The 26,582-nt window shown below is 48.1% G+C and overlaps 2 protein-coding genes across 2 annotated transcripts in view; one reads left to right on the top strand and one right to left on the bottom strand.

Annotated features, from left to right (window-relative positions):
* The window catches only part of LOC122374360 (acetylcholine receptor subunit alpha-like 2), a 28,285-nt gene extending 13,163 nt beyond the window's left edge, over window positions 1–15,122 (bottom strand). Inside the window, exon 1 of the mRNA XM_043353052.1 lies at window positions 14,855–15,122. Within this exon, the coding sequence (XP_043208987.1) occupies window positions 14,855–15,073 (219 nt within the window). The 5' untranslated portion in view covers window positions 15,074–15,122. The remainder of the gene's footprint in view (window positions 1–14,854) is intronic.
* Window positions 15,123–19,755: 4,633 nt separating this feature from the next.
* Window positions 19,756–26,582, top strand: part of LOC122374361 (acetylcholine receptor subunit alpha-like 1) — a 31,896-nt gene continuing 25,069 nt past the window's right edge. Inside the window, exon 1 of the mRNA XM_043353053.1 lies at window positions 19,756–20,241. Coding sequence (XP_043208988.1) covers window positions 20,047–20,241 — 195 coding nt within the window. The 5' untranslated portion in view covers window positions 19,756–20,046. The remainder of the gene's footprint in view (window positions 20,242–26,582) is intronic.

Raw genomic sequence — 26,582 nt, 5'->3', positions numbered from 1 at the left:
GCCTCCAGCACCAGCCCGCGCTGCAACAAGATCGATGAGCCCGGCACACCTACCAGCTCTGCTGCAATCTCATCCGTCGCGTCGTGACCTGAAGGTTCCAGCACAAAGGGCGCTCACTCCGCCGAGAAGCATCCAGACCAAAGAGTCCAGACCTCCGAACGAAAGGCGGTCTTACACTCGGAGCAGAGCCGACAACAGGACAACGACTTCAGATGGTCATGGGGAGGTGAAATCGTCCTCTCCCAGAGTGACCCGCAGCGGAAGATGCTTCGGACCGTGACGTCCGTCTCGCCAAAGGAGGGAGATGTATCGTGGATCCGCCCTCCGGGCGGAGCCTCACGAAATAGTGTGAAACACGAAATAGCTCGTGATACTAAAATAATCTTACTTATGATGCATTCAGTAAATACAGTCTCGTCCCGAATCTCATAGCTGTTTATCACAACTTGATACAAACGCCAATGAAATTTTGATCGGTTCGTAGATCTTCATTGAGAGCCGGGGTCGACAAACTTTGTGAACTAAATGCATGCCGATTGGCGGCGGGTGCCTCGCATTGGCGGATGAGCAAGTTTTTAATTTGAATAAAAAGTGGCGAGAGAATGTGTTGATTTTCTTTCAATGGGAGCAGTTTGTGATACGAGTTTACAAATGCACCGCGTTTGCCGCGATGCGCCACAATTACATATCTCAGGGCGTCATTTTTGCCGCACATCACACAGCTTTGTCAAATGTGGTCCGATATGGGTGCAATTTGGTGCAAAGATGCATGCTCAATCACCGGGTGAAAATGCGCCGCGTTTGCCGCAATGCGCCACATTTGTCACAAAGCGCCAATTCCGACAAATGCGATTGAGGGTTATGTAATAGCAAGAATTGGAGCAGCGCTAGAAGGACTTTTAAAGTCTGATTTTTGTCTTAGTACTTATTGGATCCAATTATTCCGTGACCTGACATGACCCAGTGATAGGTAGTGGTAGTTGTACGGGTAGTGGTAGTGGTAGTGGAAGTGGTAGTGGTAGGGGTAGTGGTAGTGGTAGGGGTAGTGTTAGTGGTAGGGGTAGTGGTAGGGGTAGGGGTAGGGGTAGGGGTAGTAGTAGGGTAGGGGTAATAGTAGGGGTAGTAGTAGGGGTAGTAGTAGGGGTAGTGGTAGGGGTAGTGGTAGGGGTAGGAGTATGGGTAGTAGTAGTAGTGGTAGGGGTAGGGGTAGTGGTAGATGTAGTGGTAGGGGTAGGGGTAGTGGTAGATGTAGTGGTAGGGGTAGGGGTAGTAGTAGGGGTAGTGGTAGGAGTAGTGGTAGGGGTAGTGGTAGAGGTAGGGGTAGTGGTAGGGGTAGGGGTAGGGGTAGTGGTGGAGGCAAAAGTAGAACAGTGGCTCGGGCTGATCCCATCGGACGAGAGGTGACCTATGTGACCTGGCCTGACCCAAAGTGACCGGGTCTGACCCTTTTGACCCGTCTTGACCCCGTATCAGCCAAATTTCATCCAACAAAGACCCATAACAGCTCTTTTTTTAAATCTTTTCACATTTCCGTCCATATCTATGCTTCTAGCCAACACATCGATTTGAAACGAACACCATTCGAAAGCAAATTGGCTGGTGCCGCAATTTTTTCCTACCACGCAGCAAAGCAAGTGGCGCAGCCGCTTGTCTATATTACTATTTGAGGAGGGTGCGTCTGTCCGTTACCGAGGTCCCGACTTGGTGGTGCTTTGCGTGGACTACAGGCCAGACCGTTGCACCTAGCACGCTGAAATTTGCACAACTTATAGACCAAGGATGCGCGACGTGCCTTTGAGGGGTCTCAGCTCGATCGGATTGGTAGGGAGCGCGTGGCGCGTGCTCAAAAAGTGCAAATTCGCGTCATAGACTTTACATGTATAAATCGGCGTGCGAAATAGGGCGAAAACGGCTAATTTTGGCCGACATGGGTCCAGTCCCCGTGCAATATCTTGGTGACCAGGGATCCGACCGTCACGGGGAAAACAGCATCGTGTACAGAATTGAACGGGCTATTGAATGGTGTGCAATGCAGAGGATAGCACGCGCCACGTGCACCGGAGAGGGCACTTTTATTTGAAAAATTGCGGTTTTTGAGGGATTTTGGAATTAATTTTATTTTTAGGTGACCGTTAAACGGAGCGAGTTGAATCAACGCCTATTTGCAAGAGAAAGGTACCGCCTCTCATATAAAAATTGTGAAAAGCTGATTGATCCAAATCAAGGTAGTGCAAATCACAGGAGAAAATGGTGTTTGTCAATTTTGTGCCACTTTATTAATCACACGTGGGGTTTGCTGCATAACCCTTTGGCAATTGAATATGGTAGGTACCATTGGATAGAGCATTCAATTCTGTCCAATATTCACTCTTCATTTTTGCATGATTAGCAACAGTATCCTTAAAAATGTAAATGTTCCAAATCATTACATCGTCATTTTTAGCGAAATTCATCGATGGCCCTCAAAAGGCTTCACGCCAGTTTTCGAATCATTCTAAAGTAGAACGCATGATAATACGACACGGGCACCTCGATGCGATGCATCTTTTTTATTACAAAATGCTTGGCCGTCGAAAAGCCATCGAACGAAATGGATACCAGCCAAATCGACACAGACCAACCCAACACCCACCGGTCTAAAATAACCCTTCTTCGCGTTGCGGAGCACGCGGGTAACCCTAGTGCTGTTCTAGATACAGCAGCACTTGTTCTGTAAGTAACCACTTCTTTAGCCACGCTATTAGAAAACTACACTGTTGCTACATGAACCACTGGCCGGCCGGTCGGTCGGTCTCGGCGGCCAGTGCACTATAGTACCGCTCTCTGATGGATGGACTATGCCCAGGAGATGACGGACAATTCGGCGGAGCGGCGGCCGGCGATCGTTACCCCCTCCCCCACCCCCTCCCACCGTCGGCGCCGGTAATATCGACACCCAATCAACACCGTTCTGGCAGGCCGACTGGCTCCTCTCCTCTGCGCCCCTCCCCACCGGCGGACCAGCCTTCCGTGCTCTCCCACTCCCACAGAGGCCGAAAACGGAGCCACTTCCTCCCGAGTCCCGGTAAATGGGAGATGGAAGCTCAACCATGCAGACAGATAATTTGTCAGAGCGCTGACAGGCCCCGATTTGTTTCTAATTTGAGAGTAATCATATCTATCTTACTATTTGAGGAGGGTGCGTCTGTCCGTTACCGAGGTCCCGACTTGGTGGTGCTTTGCGTGGACTACAGGACAGACCGTTGCACCAAGCGCCCTGAAATTTGCACAACTTATAGATCAAGGATGCGCGACGTGCCTTTGAGGGGTCTCAACTCGATCGGATTGACAGGGAGCGCGTGGCGCGTGCCCAAAAAGTGCAAAATCGCGTCATAGACTTTACGTGTATAAATTGGCGCGCGAAATCGGGCGAAAACGGCCAAATTTGCCCGACACGGGTCCGGTCCCCGTGCAATATCTTGGTGACCAGAGGTCCGATCGGCACGGGGAAAACAGCATCGTGTAGATAATTGAGCGGGCTGTCGAATGGTGTACGATGTAGAGGATGGCACGTGCCACGTGCACCCGTGAGGGCAGTTTTGTTGAAAAAAATGCGGTTTTTGACGGATTTTGGAATTGATTTTATTTTTAGGTGACCGTTAAACAGAGCGAGTTGGAACAACGCCTGTTGGCAAGAGAAATGTACCGCCTCTCATATAAAAATTGTGAAAAGCTGATTGATCCAAATCAAGGTGGTGCAAATCACGGGAGAAAATGGTGTTTGTCAATTATGTGCCACTTTATTAATTACACGGGTTTTGCTGCATAACCTGATACCTTTGACAATTGAATATGGTACCATCGGATAGAGCATTCAATTCTGTCCAAGGTTCAGTCTTCATTTTTGCATAATGAGCAACAGTATTCTTAAAAATGTAAATGTTCCAAATCATTACATCGTCATTTTTAGCGAAATTCATCGATGGCCCTCAAAAGGCTTCACGCCAGTTTTCGAATCATTCTAAAGTAGAACGCATGATAATACGACACGGGCACCTCGATGCGATGCATCTTTTTTATTACAAAATGCTTGGCCGCCGAAAAGCAATCGAACGAAATGGATATCAGCCAAATCGACACAGACCAACCCAATACCCACGGGTCAAAAACAACCCTTCTTCGCGTTGCGGAGCACGCGGGTAACCCTAGTTAGTTTCTAATTTGAGAGGATGAGAGAAAATGAAGACAATTGTTTTATGCAGTCTTTAGTGGAATAATGGAAACTGTGAAAATGTAGGAATTAAGATGCCTTCAACATAAAGCTGAAGAATGCTGATTATGTGATAAATATCACTCGCGTAAGAAATCCTGTGGGCATACGGCACATCACGGCTCTACGGCGTTCACTTCAAGGCTGAGTGACGTCACATCTGCTCCGATGACGTCACCACCCTGCCTAATCCACCGATGACACAGCTTACCAGTTCTGCCAGAGGGTCGTTATGAGGGAGGACTCACATACAATGAGAGGGATGGACAGCGGACCAACCGCCAGTGCTGATCCGTGCACCACTTGTGGTTGAGCGTCCCCCAGTGGGAACTGTATGCAAATGAAGGATAATCCAGACTAGTGGAATTGGAGACAAGCGAATTGGCTGGGAGAAATCAATGCAGGTATGGAAATTCGGTTACATCCTATGCAGATACATAGACGTAAAGAAATAGCCTGCATGGATGGTAGAATACATGTATTGAAAGGGAACGATTTACTATATAAGAAAAACATCAAATTTGACAAATTTCAAGAACGGATTTTTTATCTCTCAGAAGCTTCGTGATTCGCTGATCTGCCTTTGAGCCGGTGTTTCAACAAGAGAGTGCATTATTGTCTTGCACATACGGTTAAGGACGGACGCCAGTCCTATATTGAAATTCGAAATAATCTTACTGGTATTGGAAATGCAACTATCAAGTTTTGCTTCAAAGTTCACAGCAAACGCAAACTCGATTTCATCCTGATATTTGTGGATGTAGGACGCATGTCAAACAAACATTTCATATATCGGCTGACGAACAGATATTAAAGGCCACCGTCGTTCATTCTGGCTGTTCTGGGAATCCCTCCGGCCGCTCGGCAGTCTGGTGGCGGTCAGATACCACCGCTGGCGGCCGGCCATGGCTGCAGCATGGTCGCCGGCGGCCAGTGTCGCCTCCACGGCTCATCAACCGCCTCTCCCTCCCCTCCCTCCCCAGCTCTCTCCCCGGTGACCGCAGATGACAGCGGCCACTCCTCCGGCCGCCGCCGCCACCTCGCGCTCGCCGTCGACCTCTCTGTTTGCTCGCAATGTTTGCCTCAGTTGGATACAGAACACCGGTGTTTGTTCTGCATTAAGACGCTTCTGGTGACGACGGAGTCGGCAGACGCAGCCGTATCGAATGAAACACACCGCCAGGAGACGGCGAGGCTGGAGAAAAGAGGCCTTTCAGAGCCGAGTTGGTCAGGAGTTCAGGAAAAGTTTGGGCTGCTCGAACTGTAAAACAACGACGGAGCTGTTTTGTGGATGAATATTACATCAGTTTTGAACAAAAGTATTTCAGGTGCGTCACGCTGTAAAGTGAGATATAAATGGAGAAAAGTTAAATGCATCCCGATAGAGCATCAGGTAACGAGGTGTGTTTTCAGTTATTATGCTCTTGGCACTTGACAATGCCGAATGGATCAATGCCGACCAAAAGAGATCGTGACAAGGGAAAAGAAAAACTGTGAATAAGTCATCCCCCACGGCCACAATTGCATATATCCTGAAATAAGCTGCTTTGCTCATAAACCCTACAACTGTGTCCTTTTTCATAAAGCCTGGAATTGTAGAATTGTAGTTGTAGTTTGTAGGTTTGTACTTCCGATTGTACAAATCTGTTTCATAAAGGAAAAAGTACAATCCGAAAGTACAAACTACAATTCCACAAACCTACAACTCACATTCGGCAATTATCAGCCAAAAAACTAGCAATCTGTTTCATAAAAAGAACGGTTCCTCTGATTTTGGGATTTCCTTGACGGAAAATACAATCGAAATCTACAACGCCCTAACCGTGTGTAGAATTTCGGAGATGAAGCATAGGAATCAGCTTAACGTTGCTAATAATTTAATTCAATAATAACCAATGCTCAGATACACGATATGTATTATTACTGAGCGAGAGAGCGCAGCAAGCGAAGCGAGGTTTTTCAATATAACGAAAAAATCTCAGTATTGAGCTGCCCGGTCCGGCCCGGCCAGTAACACTTTTGCCGGGCTAATATCCCAGCAACCGCTGGACCGATTGGCCTTCGGTCTTTTTTGTTGGGTAGTCCTATTCCTTCTACCCCGTAATTGACTACTCCTAATGCATTTCAGAAACCCTCGTGGCACGTACCACCACCATAGGCGATGGAACGGGGGGGCACCGTACCCCCCTTTGATTTTGCTATTTTATCATTAGCCCTATGGACGTTGCATGGAAAGAATAGGACCAAAAGTCGGCAGTGCCCTCCCCCCCCCTTAATTGAAGGTGTTCCGCCGCTACTGCGTGCCACGTGAAAAGTCAAGGGTTTAGGGTGTTCATTTTCAAGCTGTTTTGCAAAAGTAGTGACTATTTTGGGAGGCTCATATCTCAGCAGCCGCTAGGGCGATTGTCTTGCGGTAATTGTTGTAAGGTAGCTGCATCCCTTCTACCAAAGGTCGGATACTCTTGACCTATGTGAGTGGCCCCCACTGCATGTGCAAAAAGCAAAAAGAAGAGGTGTTAACTTTGTTCCCGCTTGTTTTTCGCCCAAAAGGCACTTAACTGGTTATTTTCATCATTTTCCTGTTTATATATAACGTCATGTGTGCCGCATTTCCGAAAAAAATGCCGGCATTGAACGGCTCGACCCGACCCCCCTCGATCCGGCTGACCCACGCCATTGGCGTTTTTTAACGGAAGGAACTAAAGCGCTGAAATTCGTAGCATCGTTCGGGCCTATTCAGAGTTTTTGATTCGATAAAAAGACGACATTTTATCAACAATTTATTTTCCTTATTCATTCGAACCTTTTATCAGTAGGCAGTCATAATAAGTTCACGAATAATATCTAAAAGTGTCAAGGATAAATATATACCTAGCTATTATTGATATCAATATCTGAGTACATTATGACTAGGTACTATACCTACCATTGATCGATTCATGTAACATTTTTTTAACATACCTCATAATCTGACAGTAACATAGGCAGTCTTTGTTTGCGGATGAAATTCTCTTGAAAAAAGAGCAGCCTACGCTCATGTCCTATTCGTTTCCGGCTGTTGCCTGTTTCTTCAACCAACACAATGGAATGACCATGCACCTTCTCTTCAAGATGTAGCCCATTTCCTTTCACGCAGTAGGAAAGGCTTGTATTTGTATCAGTTTTCATCCAGTCTCCTGGGTGGCTCCAGCCTCCAGCTCCATCTATTTGCCTCCATCTCGGCGCTCTTCGTCACAATGCTCTTACATTTTGATTTTGGCATTTTATTCGCTGGCTTTCATGTTGCTTCATGTTTCACTAGGCTGCATTACTTTTCAAAACGGGTAATTCAAGGCTCAAAGCATTTTGAGGTCACATAGCCCGTCGCTAGGTAATATGACTGTCAACAACATCCATAGGTAGCTGCCAATCCAAGGCCATATAATATATAACTCGGATAGGTTTACTGAGGTCAAACCTTAACCTTTTTTTAGCCATTTTTGCATTATTGTCTGAACAATTCATGAAACAGTCTTTGAAGAAACTTATGACTTATTGGACTTACTCAGATACCAAATCTCGAGACAGGCATATCTTGAAATGATTGCAATGTTGAAAATGTTAATACTTTCAGCATAAAAGTTCTAGCTATGCATGTGCAAAGCGATGGCTAATCTCTAAAAGCCATTCAAGTTATCTATCAATAATTATTTCTTTTAAAAATTGCAAAAACTATCAGCACATCATACGCAATTTGCAACACAACATCGAAAACTGTTTCAGAAGTTTTTGTTTACTCCGTTGCCATGGAGACGAAGCCCCGCAAAACTACGCTCCGGGATCGAAAGTACAATTCTATGGATGCCGCATGTCCAGGCTTTATGAAAAGTAGTAGTTTGTAAAATTGTACTTTGAAAACTACAAATGTACAAACTACAATCGGATTGTAGAATCTTTATGAAAAAGGACACTGGTATATGCCAAAACAATTCGTATAGTAAACATGCATTTTCCCTATTACCAGTAGCAGGGAATAAATCACCGATGGTCAACAGCCCTTGGATTGCTAAATCACACAAATGACTTTTTAGTTAATTTTTGAGCGGTGAACAGAGATGGGTAAGCATTATTTTCTTTTTTCGGCCAGTTTAGTTTCACAGCACTGCAACTTTCTCGCCGGTCGCCCGCCTTCCATGCTCCCTCCCTCTTTCACGACTGAGCCATAGACTGCGCCGCAGCACACACATGTATTGCGGGACAGTATACCATGCCACGACCGCACCGCGGCGCGGCCTATATGGTGTGCTTTACCTCCTGAAGCTGTTGTTTATTTTTTGCAGGCTAGAAAAGCTGACAAATATTTTGTAGAACCACCCAGAGCGTAGGTATAGCAAGAAATGCTTCTTGCATGTGAATAAAACGGACAGTTGACTGGTCGGGACCTAAAAACAGAGAAACGATTCAAATCCTGTTTTACCAACAATTTTAGAATGGCTATCTATATTCTAGCTTGTCGCTTTTATCAGCCAATTTGAATGCTCTCTCTCTGTCAGTGGTGTGAGAGTTCGGCGCCCCGTGCGTCTGCCGTGACACGGCCTGTCGGGGACACAAGGCGGACTGATATTGGCGACAGCGCCGCCGCCAATCAAAACATGCCGGCGACGACGGGCGCCCGGCAGCGGCCGACGGCGGCGGGATCAGCAGCGCGTGCCGCTGTCCGGCGGCGATTCCGGTCCACTGGAACCCCCAGTGGGTGGTTACCAGACGGAGGGAGCAGCTCCGGTGGCGCAGAAAACAGTATGCGCAAGCCAGATCAGGCTTTGTAAAGTTGAGCCCGGAAATAAAACCATGTCGCCGTAAACAATGTGCATGAAAAGTAGTTCAAAAATAGACCTTTGGTCTTCCATAACAACCCATGAAGTTTATAATGCATTAGGTACAACAAAACTTATGTTACTGAACAAAACAAAACTTCCGCCCTGCAATAATTACCATTCGGACCTCAATTTCCTCTCAGAAGCCTCTGCTTCTATAAGGACTATGTAAAAGGAACAGAATGCCTGAAGTCCCAACCAAAGTTTCAGCTCAAGCATGCTTACCTAACTGTCCGTTCTTCACCACGCCATTCATGCCAAGCACCATTCTGTGTTGGGCATATATTTTTATTTTATATACGACACGTGCTCATACAATGTTTTATGACCATATTTCACTTCTCTCAACACATCGCGCTTTTCAAGATTCTGGTTGTAGGCAAATAAACAACACTCGACTGACAACAACACCATTAATGTTCTCTGCTCACTGCAATCGAGTTTTACGATGAAGTTAGCGGGACACGGCGCCAGTTTCATCCTGGGTTCTGCTAATGGAGTGGCATCCACTGCTCTGTCAGCGTGCCGTCTCCGTATCCGGTCGGAAACAGCTCAGCCTGTGCTCTGAGGAGCTGTCTGTGGAAATGCCGTCCCAATGCAGTGCATCCCAACCGAGTGCCATCTCTCCCTCTACAGCGCTGCTGACGGCGGCGTTGGAGTGTGGGTCCACGGCTGCCATCTAGCCTCGACCCAGGACCGTCAGACACCACCGCCAGACCGATCAAAACAAGTTTGTTTGCACTTCGGCCAGCCGAGACACAGCGGAGGGCGCAGCTCAGACTCTAATGGGTATTGAAGGCTCGAACCGAACGAATCCTGGCCTGTCGTAGAAAAAGAAAAAGAGGAAACGAGCCGCGCCATCTACAGCGGACGGCGAGGACAGGCCTCTGGGCGCTGGTGGATGAAAATTCAATTAAGTTGTTTGTGCAGACAGTGCGGTGTAAAACTACCATCGTTCATCGAGCGGGATGTCGAGACACAACGGACGACATCATATACACAGCGCCCAAAGCCCTTTCTTTTGTCAAATTTTAATCATATTTCAATCTTAGTTAGCGCGTTTTGCTTACTTCTATTGATGAGCTTAATAAGATTGCATCCCATGTCTCAAACTTCGTTGAGCAATGATTCCTTAGAATAAGATGACTTGCCATACGAAATGTCATGCACTGCCAAGCAAAATAATGTAACGTATCTAGTTGCCAGATGAGGGAGGTAGTTGAATGTTGAATAAGAACGCGAGGGATTTGGTTCGAGTGAGATGCTTGGAAGAGGTAAAAGTTTAGTGGGCGTCGAAATGATGTGTTTTTTAGAGTGACCAAATGACGGTGGGGGGGGGGGGGATGAAACAATATCGTATGAAACGGCAAAGAACACGATCTCGCAAAGCGTCCTGCTCTGGGCTGCCGCCGCAAGTGACCGTGTGTTTGGTGCAGGGCTGGCGACAGGACTTGCTCCGGAGGAGGGGACAGGGTTCGTCTCGGCCCGCGTCCCGATTGCCCGCGCCTGCCTCCATTGTCCGCCAGTGACGGAGCGAGTAATGACACCGGCGCTGATGGCTGGAGCTGGCAGCCTCCAGTGACGACCCGGCCGTGGCAGCTCATCAGACGACGGCGCGGAAATGTCACCCGATCACGGTACGGTGGAAATCGTCTGTGTCTGGCCCGGTAGTTAGGCGAGATCGCAGTCCAGTCCGGTCCAGTCCGGTCCGGTCCGGTCCGGTGGATATCGTCTGGAGTCCGCGGCTCGCCTGACCCGGATAGTTAGGTGAGATCCCAGTCCAGTCTTGTCCGGTCCACCCGATCACAGTCTCATGGTGGACATCGTTTGGTGTTCGCGACGCCTTGGATGAGACGGCTTGGTTCACCGTCACTTAGTTCAAAGTACCGTATTTGTATGAGTGTATAGAGTCGAAATTCAGATAAGCACATTACGATGATACTTCGGTCTCATTGCGCATGAGCCCTGTAGAGAGACACAGCTGTTCACCAATTACCGTACAAGCCCCTTTTCAGGTGACAGTGCAACGTCCCTTATCCCTCGCGGGCCCGGGGGTGGGCGTTTTTCGTCCCCCCCCCCCCCTTGGCGAATATTTGCGATAGCTCCCGAACGCTTAGGGATAGGAAAGCGAAACTTTCAGTAACTTTTCTCCCATCAATTTTACATGTTCTGAAGCAAAAAATTTGGACCTAGCCCCTTTGATGACGTCACAAGGTCCATTTTCCTAGACCCCTGCACGGCAAACTTCGGCGTCACATACACAAACTTCAAATAGCTGCTAAAAATAGAGTTTTAGAGATAAAGACAAATCACGAGCACGGTTGTGTAGCGTTTGACCTAGAGAAAAATAGAAAAATAGTTTTGGTGACCTGAGGTCAGAGGTCAGGTCAACGACCCCGAAATGTGCTGTTAGTTTTTCGCAAATAACTTCGACAAAATGGCCCTAGAGCTACGGCAGTGGTACCTACCATCGCATTCGCCTTGTCAAGCCGCGTCGAATGATATATATATTTTGTTTGGAAAAGGTCAAGTTTTATGTTGACCTCATGTGACCTCGAATGACCTCTGGTCGACTTTGCACATGAAGGGTCGTTTATTATGGATTTGTACCCGCTTATCACGAATCTGGCATTTATTTTCCTCTAAGCCTTCATTTAGAGCTTCCGGATGGCAAAATTGTCTTATTTATTATTACTAACTTGAATCAGTGAAATAGCCTCTAGCAGGGATACTCTTCTGTGACCTTGACCTTTGAGCAGCCTTGTATCGTAAGATGAACCACAAATAGGGAACTGATAAGCCTCAATACATTTCAAAACATCTTGGAAGTTAGCACGCAAGATGTGCGAAAAAAGTGACAAGTTTGAGGTCAATTTTGAGCGTGACCTTGACCTTGACCTTTGATTGTGAGCACATTTTCGGAATTCTTAGATTCTCTTCTTTCGTTTGACACCCAATTTTGGCGGTTTGATGCAGCCTGCCGGCCTCTAGAAGGCTTAATTTGAGATCACTACACATGTGCCGGTTTTTGCCTTTGACCTTGACCTCTGACCTTGAAAATTGACCTGAGGTCAAAATTTTTAGGTGCTTTAGAATCATATCGCAAGGACCTTTCGTTTGGTATCGCTTTTGTTTCCGTAGCTCCCTTATTTATGGAGTTTGACAGGGTGGGGGGGGGGCGAAAAACGCCCCCCCCGGGCTGCGGGGGTTGGGATTACCCCCCGGGTCCTGCCGGGTTATCTTCCTTCAAAAAATATCTTTCCTCATTCCAGGCTCCAGCATGGCAAGACCACCACATTTCTTCATTTCGTGTTTGTTTACCCCACGGCCCACAGTGCAGCCGTACAACACCAATACCATGTCAGTGTCCCATCGTATTACGTCAGACTTCAGAGTCCCGAATGGAAACGAATGTGGAGAGAAAACGCGCTGCAAGTATGTATATTGCTGCTGAACAGTGTATAAAGGAAAAACTAAATAAAATTATGAAAATAAGGTTGAGATTAGCTGCAACTGAAGATGGTTTTAGTACAAAAAGACAGATAATTCGATTACGAGTGCACTCTACACTCTACAGTCTACATTAAATGTATCAAGCTGTTTGTAGGTCGATTGTTTTGGGACAATAACATTTGTGTAGAAGCATTCTAAGACAACATTTCACTCGAAGCCCTCCCCAGGGTCCTTACAACATATTATTTTTCCGGGGGGGGGGGAGCGGATATGCCGTTTGAGAACCCAAAAATAGACTTTGTTTCCGTACCCTTTCAAGCAGCTGCATTGCATGTATAATGGACAATGACAGTGGACCGCACACCTACACAATACACATTACACTCCGATATCCGCGCCAACTTAATACGGTTCATGTCAAAGCCTTCACGGTTACGGATAACGTCGATATATTTACGGGGGAGGGGCTGGGGGAACGCGTCCCCCCGTCCCCCCTCCAACACACCCATATCCCTCCCCATTCCCTCCGATCTCGCTCGGCCTGTCTGCTCTGTCAGCGGGGCAATAAACCCCACTGACGTCGGCCCGACGGCAGTCGACGGTGGCGACAACGGGCCGACATCTCAAATGGTAAACGGACCGTGGAGGGCCGACATTAGGGCGCGGTCCGGGCCGGGGCGACGGGCCGTCCCGGTCGGCGCCACGGGCCATAACCGCGGCCCGGACAGACGCCGCAATTAGCTGTCCCTTTATATGATTGTCATGGGGAGACAGTGGCGCCGGGGGTGGAACGGCCGTCAGGCGGAACGGGTCAGACTGGAGAGGGCAGTGTGGGACTTGAGAAAGTTGCGGACGGTTGGAAGCATGGCGCGCATCGGAAATTTTTTTTCGACAATGCACTTCCAAATACATAAAAAGTAAGGTGACGAAGAAGAGGAGGAAAACTCGGAGAGCGAAAGCTGCATGCGCGAACGTGCAACGTGAAACTTCAACTCATTTGTGTGGATCGTTCGGTCCCCGACAACGTGCATGCGTATTTTAGTGAAGCTGGGCCAACAGTTTTTTTAGATGTAGAAGCTGACCCCGCACTTGTGCACGAAGTGAGACCCCATTCGTCTAGCTCATACTGGAGCTGAGATACCGAGATTTAGGGGCATAATATGCCGTCCCATCCAGGGCAAATACCTACGCAATGATGCGGCGCGGCGCCGGCGACACACCTGCAGAGAGAATTAATTCAACTTACACCATGACAGACGAACCACGGGACGGGTCCGACAAACTACAACTTTTCATGATAGCCCGTCAATGTTTTGTGTGGGAAAAAAATAAATGCTTGTCTGCAACTGAGGAGCGAACATTGAGACCAATATCACGCCATCACTTGTCGGTGCGGGGGCTTGAATGAGGATGCAGTCGGTCGCGCGGTCAGATGAGGATGTATGCAATGATCCCCATGATTACTGGAAATATATGCTTATCGGTCATTCAGTCGAGCTCAAACAAGCATAGATGGCTCACTCGTGCAACATTCAAAGGCAATGCGCAGTGTGCACTGTACATTGTGCAATGCTCATCCACCGATGAGATGGCACACCGCACGAGCCATGTCTGATTGCCAGATTGCGTGCCACATGCACGTCTTACTTCAACTGATATCACTTCACACGACATTGTTTTTCTTGCAATATAGAATGCACAATGTACATGCTCGCGCCGTAACAATTCCGTTTTCTTGTTTACCTTTTCCTCTTTTATTTCTGCTTGGATATTAGGCATATTATTTTCGGTGAGCTTCATATAACTTCAAAATTTTAGGTTTTTGTGAAAAAGTGCCGTAAGAGTTTGCAGTATTCAGGTGAGCAATAGCCTTGATTTTTAGAAGAATGTACTCAAGTACCTACCATAAGAAGAAATAACCGATAAAGATCTAGTCACATCTCGATATAACGATAAACCTGAATACACATTGACGACGTCACAATTTCGATACAAAATGCGATAACACGACGCGAGAAAAAATCTACCTACAGCTTCCACGGAGCTTGATTTCAGATCAATTACGATCATTGATCCACTTTTATCTTCACGAGAGATTCTTTGGGATCAAAATCAAAGCAAACTCTTAGTCGAGAGATCAAATGAAATCACAGATCTTTACTCGTTTTCCTTCAACACCGAAATGTGACCTTTTCTTCAGGGAACACCCACTCATATAGGCATGCCAAAATAAATGACGGCTATGATTTAGAATTGATCTGTGATTCCATGCAGCAATTCGCATCACACCTTCACTCACCAGGTCCATGAGCTGCGAGAGCCGCAGGCCCAGTTTGACGGTAACCCGTTCCGTGGAGTTGGAGACCGGACGGATCAGCCGGTTGTAGTCGGACAGCAGGTCGTCGTACAGCCTCTTGGCGTCCGGGTTGGCTCGGACCGACGGCACCGAGAGGGCAGCCGCCACCATCAGCAGCCGCAGCAGCCCCCCGGGGCTGGTCACACCACCGTCACCGAACATCGCGGCGTCACCGAGCAGCGTCACCGGGCGTCACCGCGCGCCAGCTCGACCGCCGTCATCCGCCGCACCTGGCTCACTGCCGCTACCACCGCCGCCGCCGCTGCCGTCGCCGCCGACGGCGACCACGGCCCGTCGGCAACGGCGGCGACTGGCGGCGGAACTGACCTGCCATCTATCGGCGGAACTCGGAGTCAGCGCTGCCTAATGCAATTCCGTTATTAGCGTTGGCCAATTCCGCGATGGTGGGTAATGGGGTGCATTTGTTGGAGATTTCCTGTGTGCCAGCAAGCGGCCGTAATTCGTCGCCCGGAGGAGGGCGCAGAGGAGTGGCTGCCGGTCTCGTAATATCGTTGTTTTCGCGGACGACGAGCCATTGCCGAGTGCCGGGCTCTTGTCAGGCTCGATTGATCCCGCTCTGAGACAGATATGGCGACACTGTTTGTCCAGCGAGTGGCATGAATGCGATATTTACGACAGTAAACACACTTACCGTGGCACAGAAAGTGCATCAGAGGGTCGCCTCAGGCATTCAATGCCCTGATTGGGCGGTGAACGGCACTTTGACTGGGTTTGTCCAGAGTTCGGCTCGAATACACAAAGTAATTGCACATTTAAACCGGGATGAAATAGCCGACAGACGTGAATTTAAAATTCAGAGTCGGAAAAAAATGAAATCTTCCGGCGTTTGCCGCTTCAATAGGAGTGGCTTGTTTAGATGCAAATTGGATTTTCTTTCATTACCTGAGAGATGTTTTCGATGAGCGCAAATCTTCCGCAGTAGATTGTAGATATTGCATCTGATCTCGGCACATCACGTTATTTTAATAAACGTTATCTACTTTGTAATTCCGTATCAATTCGAAGTAACTCTATTTCAGTCTGATTAGAAATTTACTAGATCATCAATTATCAAATATCAAACAACCATTTACAATGAAGGATTGAAATCATCACCGTCCCAAGACACTGATGAGTACCGCGACTGTCATACCCACGTAGCAGTTTACGAAGAAGTCTTCCCGTGACGGCGACCTCACCGCAGCAGTCCATGGCCACAAGCTGGGCAGCTTATTGGCCACCAGCTGGACAGTTTATTGGCCGAGTGGCTGGACGCCGCTGCTGGCTCCGATATCGTGAACGGGGCAGTAAATAGGTAGCTGCAGTGAATAGCACCAGCCGCGTGACAGGGTCGCAGCAACTGGGCCAATTGGTCACCAGAGGTCGGCAGCCGGCGTGCTCACTGCTCTGAACGGTGGTGCGGTGAGCTATTGGTGATAACATGATTGGAATGCGTTGCGAAACACAACCAAATACCCGTGTGGCAGCAACGGCTGGTGAACATAATTTGGTACATTTTTTGCTAACTTTTCTGAAATCGACATTGTATAGCATTACGGACACGGACACACAGACACGGACACACAGACACGGACACACGGACACGGACACACAGACACAGACACACAGACACGGACACACGGACACACGGACACACGGACACGGACACACGGACACGGACACACGGACACGGACACACGGACACGGACACACGGACACGGACACACGGACACGGACACACGGACACGGACACACGGGCACGGACACATGGACACGGACTGCCGAGTTCGTTTGTTTACCATTCGCCCGGCGGCAGACTCGATTAATTTGTTTTCTCCGTCGGGTCGGGCTGCCTAGGACCTAGTTAATTGGGTGCGCGAGCCCGAGTAGCTCCACCGGCCAATTACGCGCCTCGAGTACCAAGGAGGGGCTCGTCACAGATCCTCGTCCAGGCTCGGGACGCACGCACGGCGATGTGTTTTCGCATACAGTTCCAGACGTAGGTACGATAAGCGTGATGTGCCCTGAGGCCCCGGCCCAGCATCACAAAACCCATAGAAAAATAATAAATTTCGAAAGCATTCTTACAAACCATGTTTGGAGGAATCTTGCAGTGTAGCTCCACATAATGCTTTTATATTGAAATGATCCCTTGATTTAGGTATCCAGTATCCTCTCGTCACGCAGGTTGAAATCAACAAAAAAATCATTCGATGACATAAGCTCAGACAGATGTCAAAATTCACCAAAGTAGTCCTTGACGAGCTTCCAATCGTCGCTTACCGCTACTTATAGCTCAATGCTCTGCAGAGCCGAGTTTTATGTGCCCCTGCAGGGCATTGCAATCCATGAGGCCCAGAAGAACGCATGATCGGTCCGACCTTCAGAAAGTTTATTTCGCCACCGTTCGGCTTGTGATGGAAGAAATCATAATAGGCGATGCTGGCGAGGATTTCCTCAGGTGGGCAAAATTATACAGATTTGGGAGAAATAGTGTTAGCAAATATGCAGGATTAGGATTAGCGGTAACTTCTAAAAGCATTTGTGATCGGATATAGGTAACCATCATGATCATTTGACAAATATTCGTTTATTGTATTTGCCTTGACAACACGATTTTATGCATTTATGGAGGTTGCTATCATGAGATGTTCAAGACAGAAAAAAAGATATGTAGAATGAAAGAACAGCTTCTGCTGACCGATCAAAACTCAGAGTGGTTGCTGTGCTAGACAAGATGAGATTATTCAAAGGAGTAAAAGAAGTCACAATGAAAAGAAGGCACCGAAATACCATTGGCCGTTTTCACGACGGGCTATCTGGTGAATGCACCTAACTTGACCAGAGGCCTCTTGCACCAAACTACCTAGCTAGGTAAAATCGAAAAACCTGTTTCAGAATAAGCTAATCTAGCCCGGCCGGGCCCGGGGGGTAATCCCAACCACCGCAGCCCGGGGGGGGGCGTTTTTCGCCCCCCCTGTCTAACTCCGTAAATAAGGGAGCTACGGAAACAAAAGCGATACCAAACGAAAGGTCCTTACGAGACGATTCTAATGCACCTAAAATTTTTTACCTCAGGTCAATTTTCAAGGTCAGAGGTCAAGGTCAAAGGCAAAAACCGCCACATGTGTAGTGATCTCAAAGTAAGCCTTCTAGAGGACGGCAGGCTGCATCAAACCGGCAAAATTGGCTGTCAAACGAAAGAAGAGGATCTGAGGATTCTGAAAATGTGCTCAAAGTGAAAGGTCAAGGTCAAGGTCACGCTCAAAATTGACCTCAAACTTGGCACTTTTTCGCATATCTTGCGTGCTAACTTCCAAGATGTTTTGAGATGTTTTGAGGCTTATCAGTTCCCTATTTGTGGTTCATCTTACGATACAAGGCTGCTCAAAGGTCAAGGTCACAGAAGAGTATCCCTGCTAGAGGCTATTTCACTGATTCAAGTTAGTAATAATAAGTAAGACAATTTTGCAATCCGGAAGCTCCAAATGAAGGCTTAGAGGAAAATAGATGCCAGATTCGTGATCAGCGGGTACAAATCCATCATAAACGACCTTTTATGTGTCAAGGTCAACCAGAGGTCATTCGAGGTCACATGAGGTCAACATAAAATTTGACCTTTTCCGAACAAAATATATATCATTCGACGCGGCTTGACAAGGCGAATGCGATGGTACCACTGCCGTAACTCTAGGACCATTTTTGTCGAAGTTATTCGCGAAAAACTAAAACCACATTTCGGGGTCGTTGACCTGACCTCTGACCTCAGGTCACCAAAACTATTTTTTTATTTTTCTCTAGGTCAAACGCTACACAACCGTGCTCGTAATTTGTCTTTATCTCTAAAACTCTATTTTTAGCAGCTATTTGAAGTTTGCGTCTGTGACGCCGAAGTTTGCCGTGCAGGGGTCTAGAAAAATGGACCTTGTGACGTCATCAAGGGGGCTAGGTCCAAATTTTTTACTTCAGAAGATGTCAAATTGATGGGAGAAAAGGTACTGAAAGTTTCGCCTTCCTATCCCTAAGCGTTCGGGAGCTATCGCAAATATTCGCCAGGGGGGGGCGAAAAACGCCCCCCCCCCCCGGGCCCGCGAGGGCTAGCGATGGTTAATTTGTTTGCAATAGCCCAATACATAATCCTACATGTGTTTGCTAAATTTTGCACGCAAATTGTTACATTTGAGACTTGGACTGGGTATACAATGCAAAATTATCCAAGCATTGGTGCAAGAGGATTTTGGTGCAAGAGGCCTCAGGTCTGTTCAGATCTGTTCCTTAACTCTATTACGGCAAATATATTTGAATAATGAGCTCACTTCATTGTTCTAGTCGATGATAATGTCTAAAAGTATGGCAAAGAAGGCATGTAAGCAATTAGCGCAACCCTAGCTTATTGCTACGAAGAAACACACTGAACCTAATTTGACCAAATCTGCACCAAATCTGACCAAATGTGTACCAGATGGCCGTCGTGAAAACGGCTATTATTCAGCTACGCTGATATTGTGAACGAAGCTGAATAATCTCGAGGATACGTGCTACTCAACCGAATCAGAGGTAACGTTAACACATACAGAGCCATCAAGTGAGAATCGGCCACTGCTGCTGTTCTTGTGTTGGCAGATGGCTGCTTAAAAGTCTCTGAAACGCCAATCAGCTGCCTCATCAACCTGTCAGCCATTAGGAGACGTCAGTGCCGAAATACCGTCATCGGCAGTCGGCGCCGACCACCTCGGGCTGCCGGGCCGCGCCGCAGATAAATGCCGCGCTCCGTGTCGATACACGCCGCCGCCGCCGCCGCCGCCGCGTATCGAGCACGGCCGTCGCTGCCGACAGCTGGCGCTGCGTCGGTGGCGGCGCGTCGGCGGCGTTGGTGGCGCGCGCGGCCGCCAGTCGGCTGCAGCGCTGGTCCGGGGCGCCGGCCGTGCCGGAGATGGGTGTTCCCCGCCGTGGGCTGGACGCAGCGGACGGTCACAGTGTCGCCGAGTGTCCGTCCGAGCCCGGCTGAGACGCGCCGGTCGCCAGTGTGTCCGTGTCCGTGTCCGTGTCCGTGTCCGTGTCCGTGTCCGGTGTCCGCAGGAGGTGACCCTGCGGACCTTCTCCTCCCGGTGCTAGCCGCCGCAGACTAGTGCGCGATGTGTGTCGATCGGAGGTATCTGACCGCCCTGGTGGCAGTCACACTATGGCTGGTGGCCACCGCCAACCCGGACGCCAAGAGGTTATACGATGACCTGCTCAGCAGGTACAACCGGCTGATTCGGCCGGTGGGAAACAACTCGGATACCATCACCGTCAAGATGGGCCTGCGGCTCTCGCAACTGATTGACGTGGTGAGTGGCGTGGGTCGTGGGGCTGGGAAGGTGACCCCGGCTGCCACGGTCAGCCGACTCGCAGCGGAGGTGGCTCGTTGGCCCGCTGATGGGCTCAATTGACAGCAACCACCCGAAGGCCGCAGGGAAATCATCAGCGCCAATGGCACAGAATTGGACTCGGCTTTCGCGAGCCACTACTCAGGACATTCTAAGTCTTGCCTAGTGCCTTATCATTTCATTACTCTTCAGGACTGCTGTTTTGTTTCTGTCAGAGGTGAAGATCAAAATGTTAGTAATGCAGATAGCAAGCATTGAGCGCACACCTCTATATTGAATATTGATATGCTAGGTTTGTATGCTTGTGTCTTCTCACCGACTAGAAGAATTTCTCTTACAAACCTAGCATCCGTATACATGGCTCGAATCTATGCCACCAGCCACCGGGAAATAATGAAACAAGAATTCGCGTCGCGAGATCTTCCACATCTACGATGGTCGATGATCCTATAATAACAAAGTCCCGCCCAATGTGGCATAAATAATTTAGAAATTTCATTTCGCTCAAATTACAAACTCTTGCCTTTAGTCTGGCATGACTCTACATAGACCCTTGCTTGTGTCTTTGGCTAAGTGGACGATTGCCGCCTGCACTTTTGACAGCAACCGCTCCAAACTCCTCTGTCCATGCGACAATGCGAGTCCAATTTGTACCAAGGAGTGATGAATGTCGCTGTTGATTACAATTTCGCTAAAAATTATTTCTGAGAGAACGTCAGGCTTACGCTACAAAGTGATTCATTGGACGTTATTACTGAGATACATCTTCCCCTTGCTCTGATTAGCGCAAGACATGAGTTATTTATTTACAAAGTTACACACATTGCCTGCACTTACAACTTTGTAGATGAGGTAGACTAATTTTATATTTGTTAAGGTAGTAGCAACTAAATGATGACGTTTGGATGCCGCCTGTCGGGCTGCCTCCGTATCCACAAATTTACAAAACATGAGAAGATTACTCTGACACTTGTCCATAGTGCTGTTGGTAGAGCTGATGGCAAGAGGAAGCCATATCACTTCACAAATTATGTTAAAAAAAGACGTGCGTTTCTCTCCACTATCTCATTTCGTACGGATTGTGCACAATGAAAGAGGGAACGACGATGCCAGGTCATTTGCATGCTAAGAACGTTTTATCTACGTCCCTTGATATGCGGGCCTCAGTCTTTTCTCAGCGCTCTGCCCCATCTAGGTAAATCCATCCAGTTAGTCATTCTGCACATAGGCGCGGGAGCCGGGGGGGCAGTGGGGGCAGCTTGCCCCCCCAACTCTGGGGCCGTGGGGGCGGTGCCCCCACATCTTTGAGACGGAATACCACACTTTTTTTGCAAATGTTTTCTTTTTTTGTTGAAAAAGCCGAGGGGTGAAAAATAAGTGGCCTAAAACCGGTGAGAAAACTAGATTTGGGGGTACCCTAGGTTGATCTCTATTATGGTGTGCCCCCCCAGTCGGAAAGTAGTTCCCGCGCCCCTGATTCTGCATACCTACGTTGAATGAGAATAGCTAATGGAAATAGTGCGTCCAACTTCGGATGAATATAACGCTAATGCAATAAATCAGCGCTCAAACACTGATTTCAATGCATAAACTTAGCTGATATGGAAAAGTAGTATTCTAATACGTGCAATAATTCACGCTACCATGATTTGCTACAATCATTCCAAATAACAATTATAAATATTGTTATTATTTGGAACAATAATAGGCTCCCATGCGGTGCTTTGTCTTATCAACTCGGGCGTTCATTCACGCTCCATCGTGTGTATATTACACCTCACACCGTTCCATCTCTGACACCAGTTCAGCGGTGGGCCAGTAGAGGTGCCGGCTGTGAGGGTGTGGCGGTGACGGACGGTTCGCCGGCGGCTGCGTCCGGCAGCCCGACGGATGACCGGCCGCTGATGAGGACAGCTCGGCCGGACACAGATGGAGAGCAAGGCCGGACGGCGGGGTACCGAGCCGGCGCTCCCACCGTAAACGAGCCATCGACCGGTCTCGTGTTCGACCGACGCGGCGATGAAGAGCAGCCGCCGACGGCCGACGCAGCCGACGGGTCACGAGAGCACGGGTCAACGGTTTACTGAGGAGTGAGAGTTACAGGTCACCAGCTCCAGTACTGAGGGACACAGGTCACTTACTACTGCGCTGTGTGGTTCATTGACTACATGTGAAGTTACACGGGTCACTGATGACATTGGAGCTGATGCACGGGCCACTCGCAGCACGCATGAGAACTGAGTTTCGGGTCACTGATAGCATTGGAACTGATCGACTTATCACTGACATCATAAAAAACTCACCGACCACGGCTTAGTTCGGAACTGGAAGTCCCGAGTCAGAGATGTCAAAACTGAGAGACCAACATGCACTTAGCGTAGGGAGACCCGGAGGACTGACTCAAGCACTGAAAGACAAAAGACAAGACTGATTCACTGGGGCAGAGGGCTATGAGGCACTACCCTAAACCTAAAAGGTACCTATACCCGTACCGTCTCTCTTAGAAGGTGACCGAAGCCATTTCAGCTGCCAGACACCAGTCATCCAGAATAAAGAGAAGCTAGGATATTCTTTAAGTTTCTAAACTTAAAAAATATCCTATGCTTCTCTTAAAAAGAAACTTCTTCTTAAAAAAGAAGCTAGGATAGTTACGTGCAAACGCTGGTTTGATTGTATTTTTTTCGCCTATTTGAATGAACGGCTTCTTCAGCCTTTTGGACTTTGCACAGAGTGGTGCTTTTCAATCTGCTGTTATTGACATACCAGTGTACAAAAAGCATTCGCAAGGACGATGGAGCCATTTTCTAGCCCACTTGCCAAGGATCCAATATGTCACCATCCATTAAATTTTCAAAATGAGAGATGACAGGAGCTTGTTGGCTCCATTGCCCCCACGGTCCTCGGACAAAGGGGGGTCTGTGTGGAAGCGGACAGCGCGGAGAAAACTACTGGACAGCCGGCTGCGATATAGATCCATGCAGGGCGATTGGCGAGCTATGGACAGCTGAACCGTTGACAACGCCATGGAAAGAGCATAAAAAGCCAATGTCATACTATTGTAGCGCAGCTTGCTCGTCGTGTATAGCGTTCAGTATGGATGGACGAATCTGACTTGTGGCAGCTTTGTCCTCGCCTGGCTCTAACCATGGATGTGGTACTTCAGCAACATGAAGTGATTGCTGCCAGTGCCAGCCAGCCAGTGTTTGGACGGTGTCCGATTTTGAAATGCACTGTTGGCCCTCGAATTTTCTGTTTTCAATTCGACATTACTCGATCAGACAATACAAGTTTTTGGAATTTTCCCGAACAAGCTCTGCTTAGCGTAAGCGGTGCCCTCCCAATTCAAGCTGAATTTATAAAGGCGTTGAATGTTGATATGCAATAACAGTGTTTCTGTGCATCAAAACAATGCTGCCTAATGAGCAAATAGTTTGGGTATCTTCAGTCTCAGTAGTTTGGGTATCTCAGCACGAACAAGAACATTTAGGGATTCTGCATAACGATAACATATCTATGACCTTTGATAATGAGGCCATTTGCTGTCAGCATGGTCTTATCTGCGGGAATAAATGTGCCAATAAACCAGTCTAGTTTCCTCAGCTAGACAGAGCGCCTCTGCCAAATCTTGAAAGGCGACTTTTCAAAGAAATCGCCTGCTCTCGACCAACTGGCGTTGTTTAAACCCTTGGGTCAAGTGACCTATGAGTTGTCTGGTTTGTATTCCATGGTCGCTACCCGGACTGACTCTGTAGTCTGCATGTCCTGTTGAAATAACTAGCCTATATTGTCGGTCCCATCTGGCCAACTCGAACAATGACATCAATAGAAGCGCGATCAATGGCAACACGGAGAGAGCACGTCCGCGTTTATTTTCATTAGGCTGTGGTGCCTAGGAATTTCGTTGTTTTAGCCAGCTGGACTGCTGATGTGCTCGGAGTGGCTCCGCGACTAAGGAGCTGAAAACGATCACAGCAGTGGCTGGATGAAGCTCAGCGGGCGGCGGAAAAATAACCGTGCTGGGACATCGATCCCCAAACAGCGGGTCCTCGGAAACCCGGGCTTAGCCGGCGAGGATAATATGGGAGAGGATTCTCCCGGCGGTCTCACACCATTGAGCGCGGTCAGCTCAAACAGGGGAAGCTACGGTCGATATCGCTGCTTGGCGCCTTGTCAAATTGATCTCATAAAACAGCAGCCACTGTTGCTAGTCTTGGTCACCCGAAACTTTTAATGGCTCGGTTCACTTCATATCGATGCATCAAGTTATTATTGTATTTCAAACGGACACAAACCATTGGCCATTGCTTGGTAACTATAAATATGGAGCAGGGCAACAGACATGACTTCGTTCCCCACACAAAATCGGTTCACGAACAGATGTGTTATTGTTGAAACCATTGTCAAACTCGTTCAACCTTGAATCTAGCCGTGATTCTTGCGACAGCCAAGAACCTTATAGAAGTACTGCAAGCAAGTTTCTTTTTGGAATGATACGGCAAGGCTTTATTAACCATTGTGCATGTACTTTTAACCCTCGCCGGACCTATTGGTTTTCTACATACGCGCCGGCCGAGGGGGGGGGGGGCGGGTACGACCCCCCCTCGCCGTTTCGCCCCTGGTGGAGCTAGCGCGTCGCGGAAAAAACGAGCGTGTGCGCCGTTACGAGACGCAGAGATTGGTACCCGATTTTAAGGTCCTAGGTCAACCGGTGACCTCTGAGGTCAGGTCAAGTGCCCCAGGGTACGGTTCAGTTTTTGGTGAATAACTTCGCAACAAATGGCCGCAGAGCCGCGATTTTGGCAGCATCGTGTTCGACTCGCCCAGGCGCGTCGAATGATATACTTTTTGTCCGGGTCAGGTCAACTTAGGGTGTTGACCTCAGGTCAAGGTCAGGTCAGCACCCCCAGGTCACGAAGTTGGTCGAAAGAGGTCATGTCGCATATCATTCGATTCGGCAGGTCTTCCTGAGTCCATTGGTGGCTTTCTCGACTCGCTAGCTCAATTTGATCAAGAGTTATTGACGAAAAACTAATATGACCTTGATGACGTCATACATGACGTCACGCAAGGTCAACATTGCAAAAGTGACGCATCTGACCTTGCAAGGAGTGCATCAAATCACGATTCTGTGTGCTTGAGATAGTTGGAGATCGTTCCCGGCGCCAGAATAGTAGTTTTCATTTTTCCCCATTGACTTATAATGGTGAGGTCACGAAAATGACCTGACCTCATATGACCTTTAGGAAAAATCCGAGATATACAAGTTGTGAGACTCATAATGGATACTAGATCCTGCAAGTTTCATTTCCCTGTGACATCTCCTCTGGCAGTGAGGGCGTTGCGAAGTTGCGACATCTGAAGACCGTGCAGAGGTTCACTTATGACGTCATAGGTCAGTGACCTGACCTGACCCAAAAATGCGGTTGGTGTCGAAAGATGCGACTTGGATCAAAGGTCAGGTATGCCAAGTTTCAGCTCTCTATCGCCAGCGTGTTCGGAGCTATCGCGAAAAAACCCTATGGCGGGGCGGCACCCGCCCCCCCCCCCTCGGCCGGCGAGGGTTAACCCTCGCCCGCACATAAGGGGGGGGGCACCCCCAGGTAGTTTTTCTGCTCTGCACTCAACATTTTTAAAGCTGGAAGCCTGATTTTTCCGTACAGCTTCTTCTCTATCCTTTCTCAGCGTCAACTAAAAATTTCTAGTTTCTGTGATCTTTGGTTTCGGAGATATGACCTTGTTCTTCAGGTCATGTCATGACCCAAATGACCAATAGGTACCCAATATCTTGCGTTGGCTATGGGTCTTTTGAGCTTTTGACACCTTGATTTAGTTTTTTTTTTTTGCTAATCTTACCTCCCACCTGTCATAGAACATGTTATTCAACGATGTACAGATGTCAGGGTCAGGGAAAAGGTCAGCCTAGGTCACCTAAAAACATTGCATTTTAGGCTAGCTGAATTTTCTTTTCGTGAACTTTTTTACTGCATTTCTGGTAAAAGCTTATCGGCAGTTCATGATCCCGTGTAATAGGGACACACAAACCAATCGGTGCACACTTCAGTATAAAACACACACAGACATACAAAAACATATCATTGACCTTGACCTAACATGACCTGAAATGACCAGTGTCAGTAAAAACTTAGTCGGATAGAGGGACAAAGAGCTGGTCTAGCTGGCTTGGCACCACAAACGCCAGCTTCATCGGTATCTGTTGGGCACAGCAAGGGATATTCCAACGGTGGCCTCAAACAGCAACATTTTTTAGTTGGACCTGACCTGAAAGGTCAATGATTGACCAA

Source organism: Amphibalanus amphitrite, unplaced genomic scaffold (assembly GCF_019059575.1).
Source record: "Amphibalanus amphitrite isolate SeventyFive unplaced genomic scaffold, NRLGWU_Aamphi_draft 001646F_arrow, whole genome shotgun sequence".
NCBI lineage: Eukaryota > Metazoa > Arthropoda > Thecostraca > Balanomorpha > Balanidae > Amphibalanus > Amphibalanus amphitrite.
This window is presented reverse-complemented; position numbering and strand designations above follow the sequence as displayed.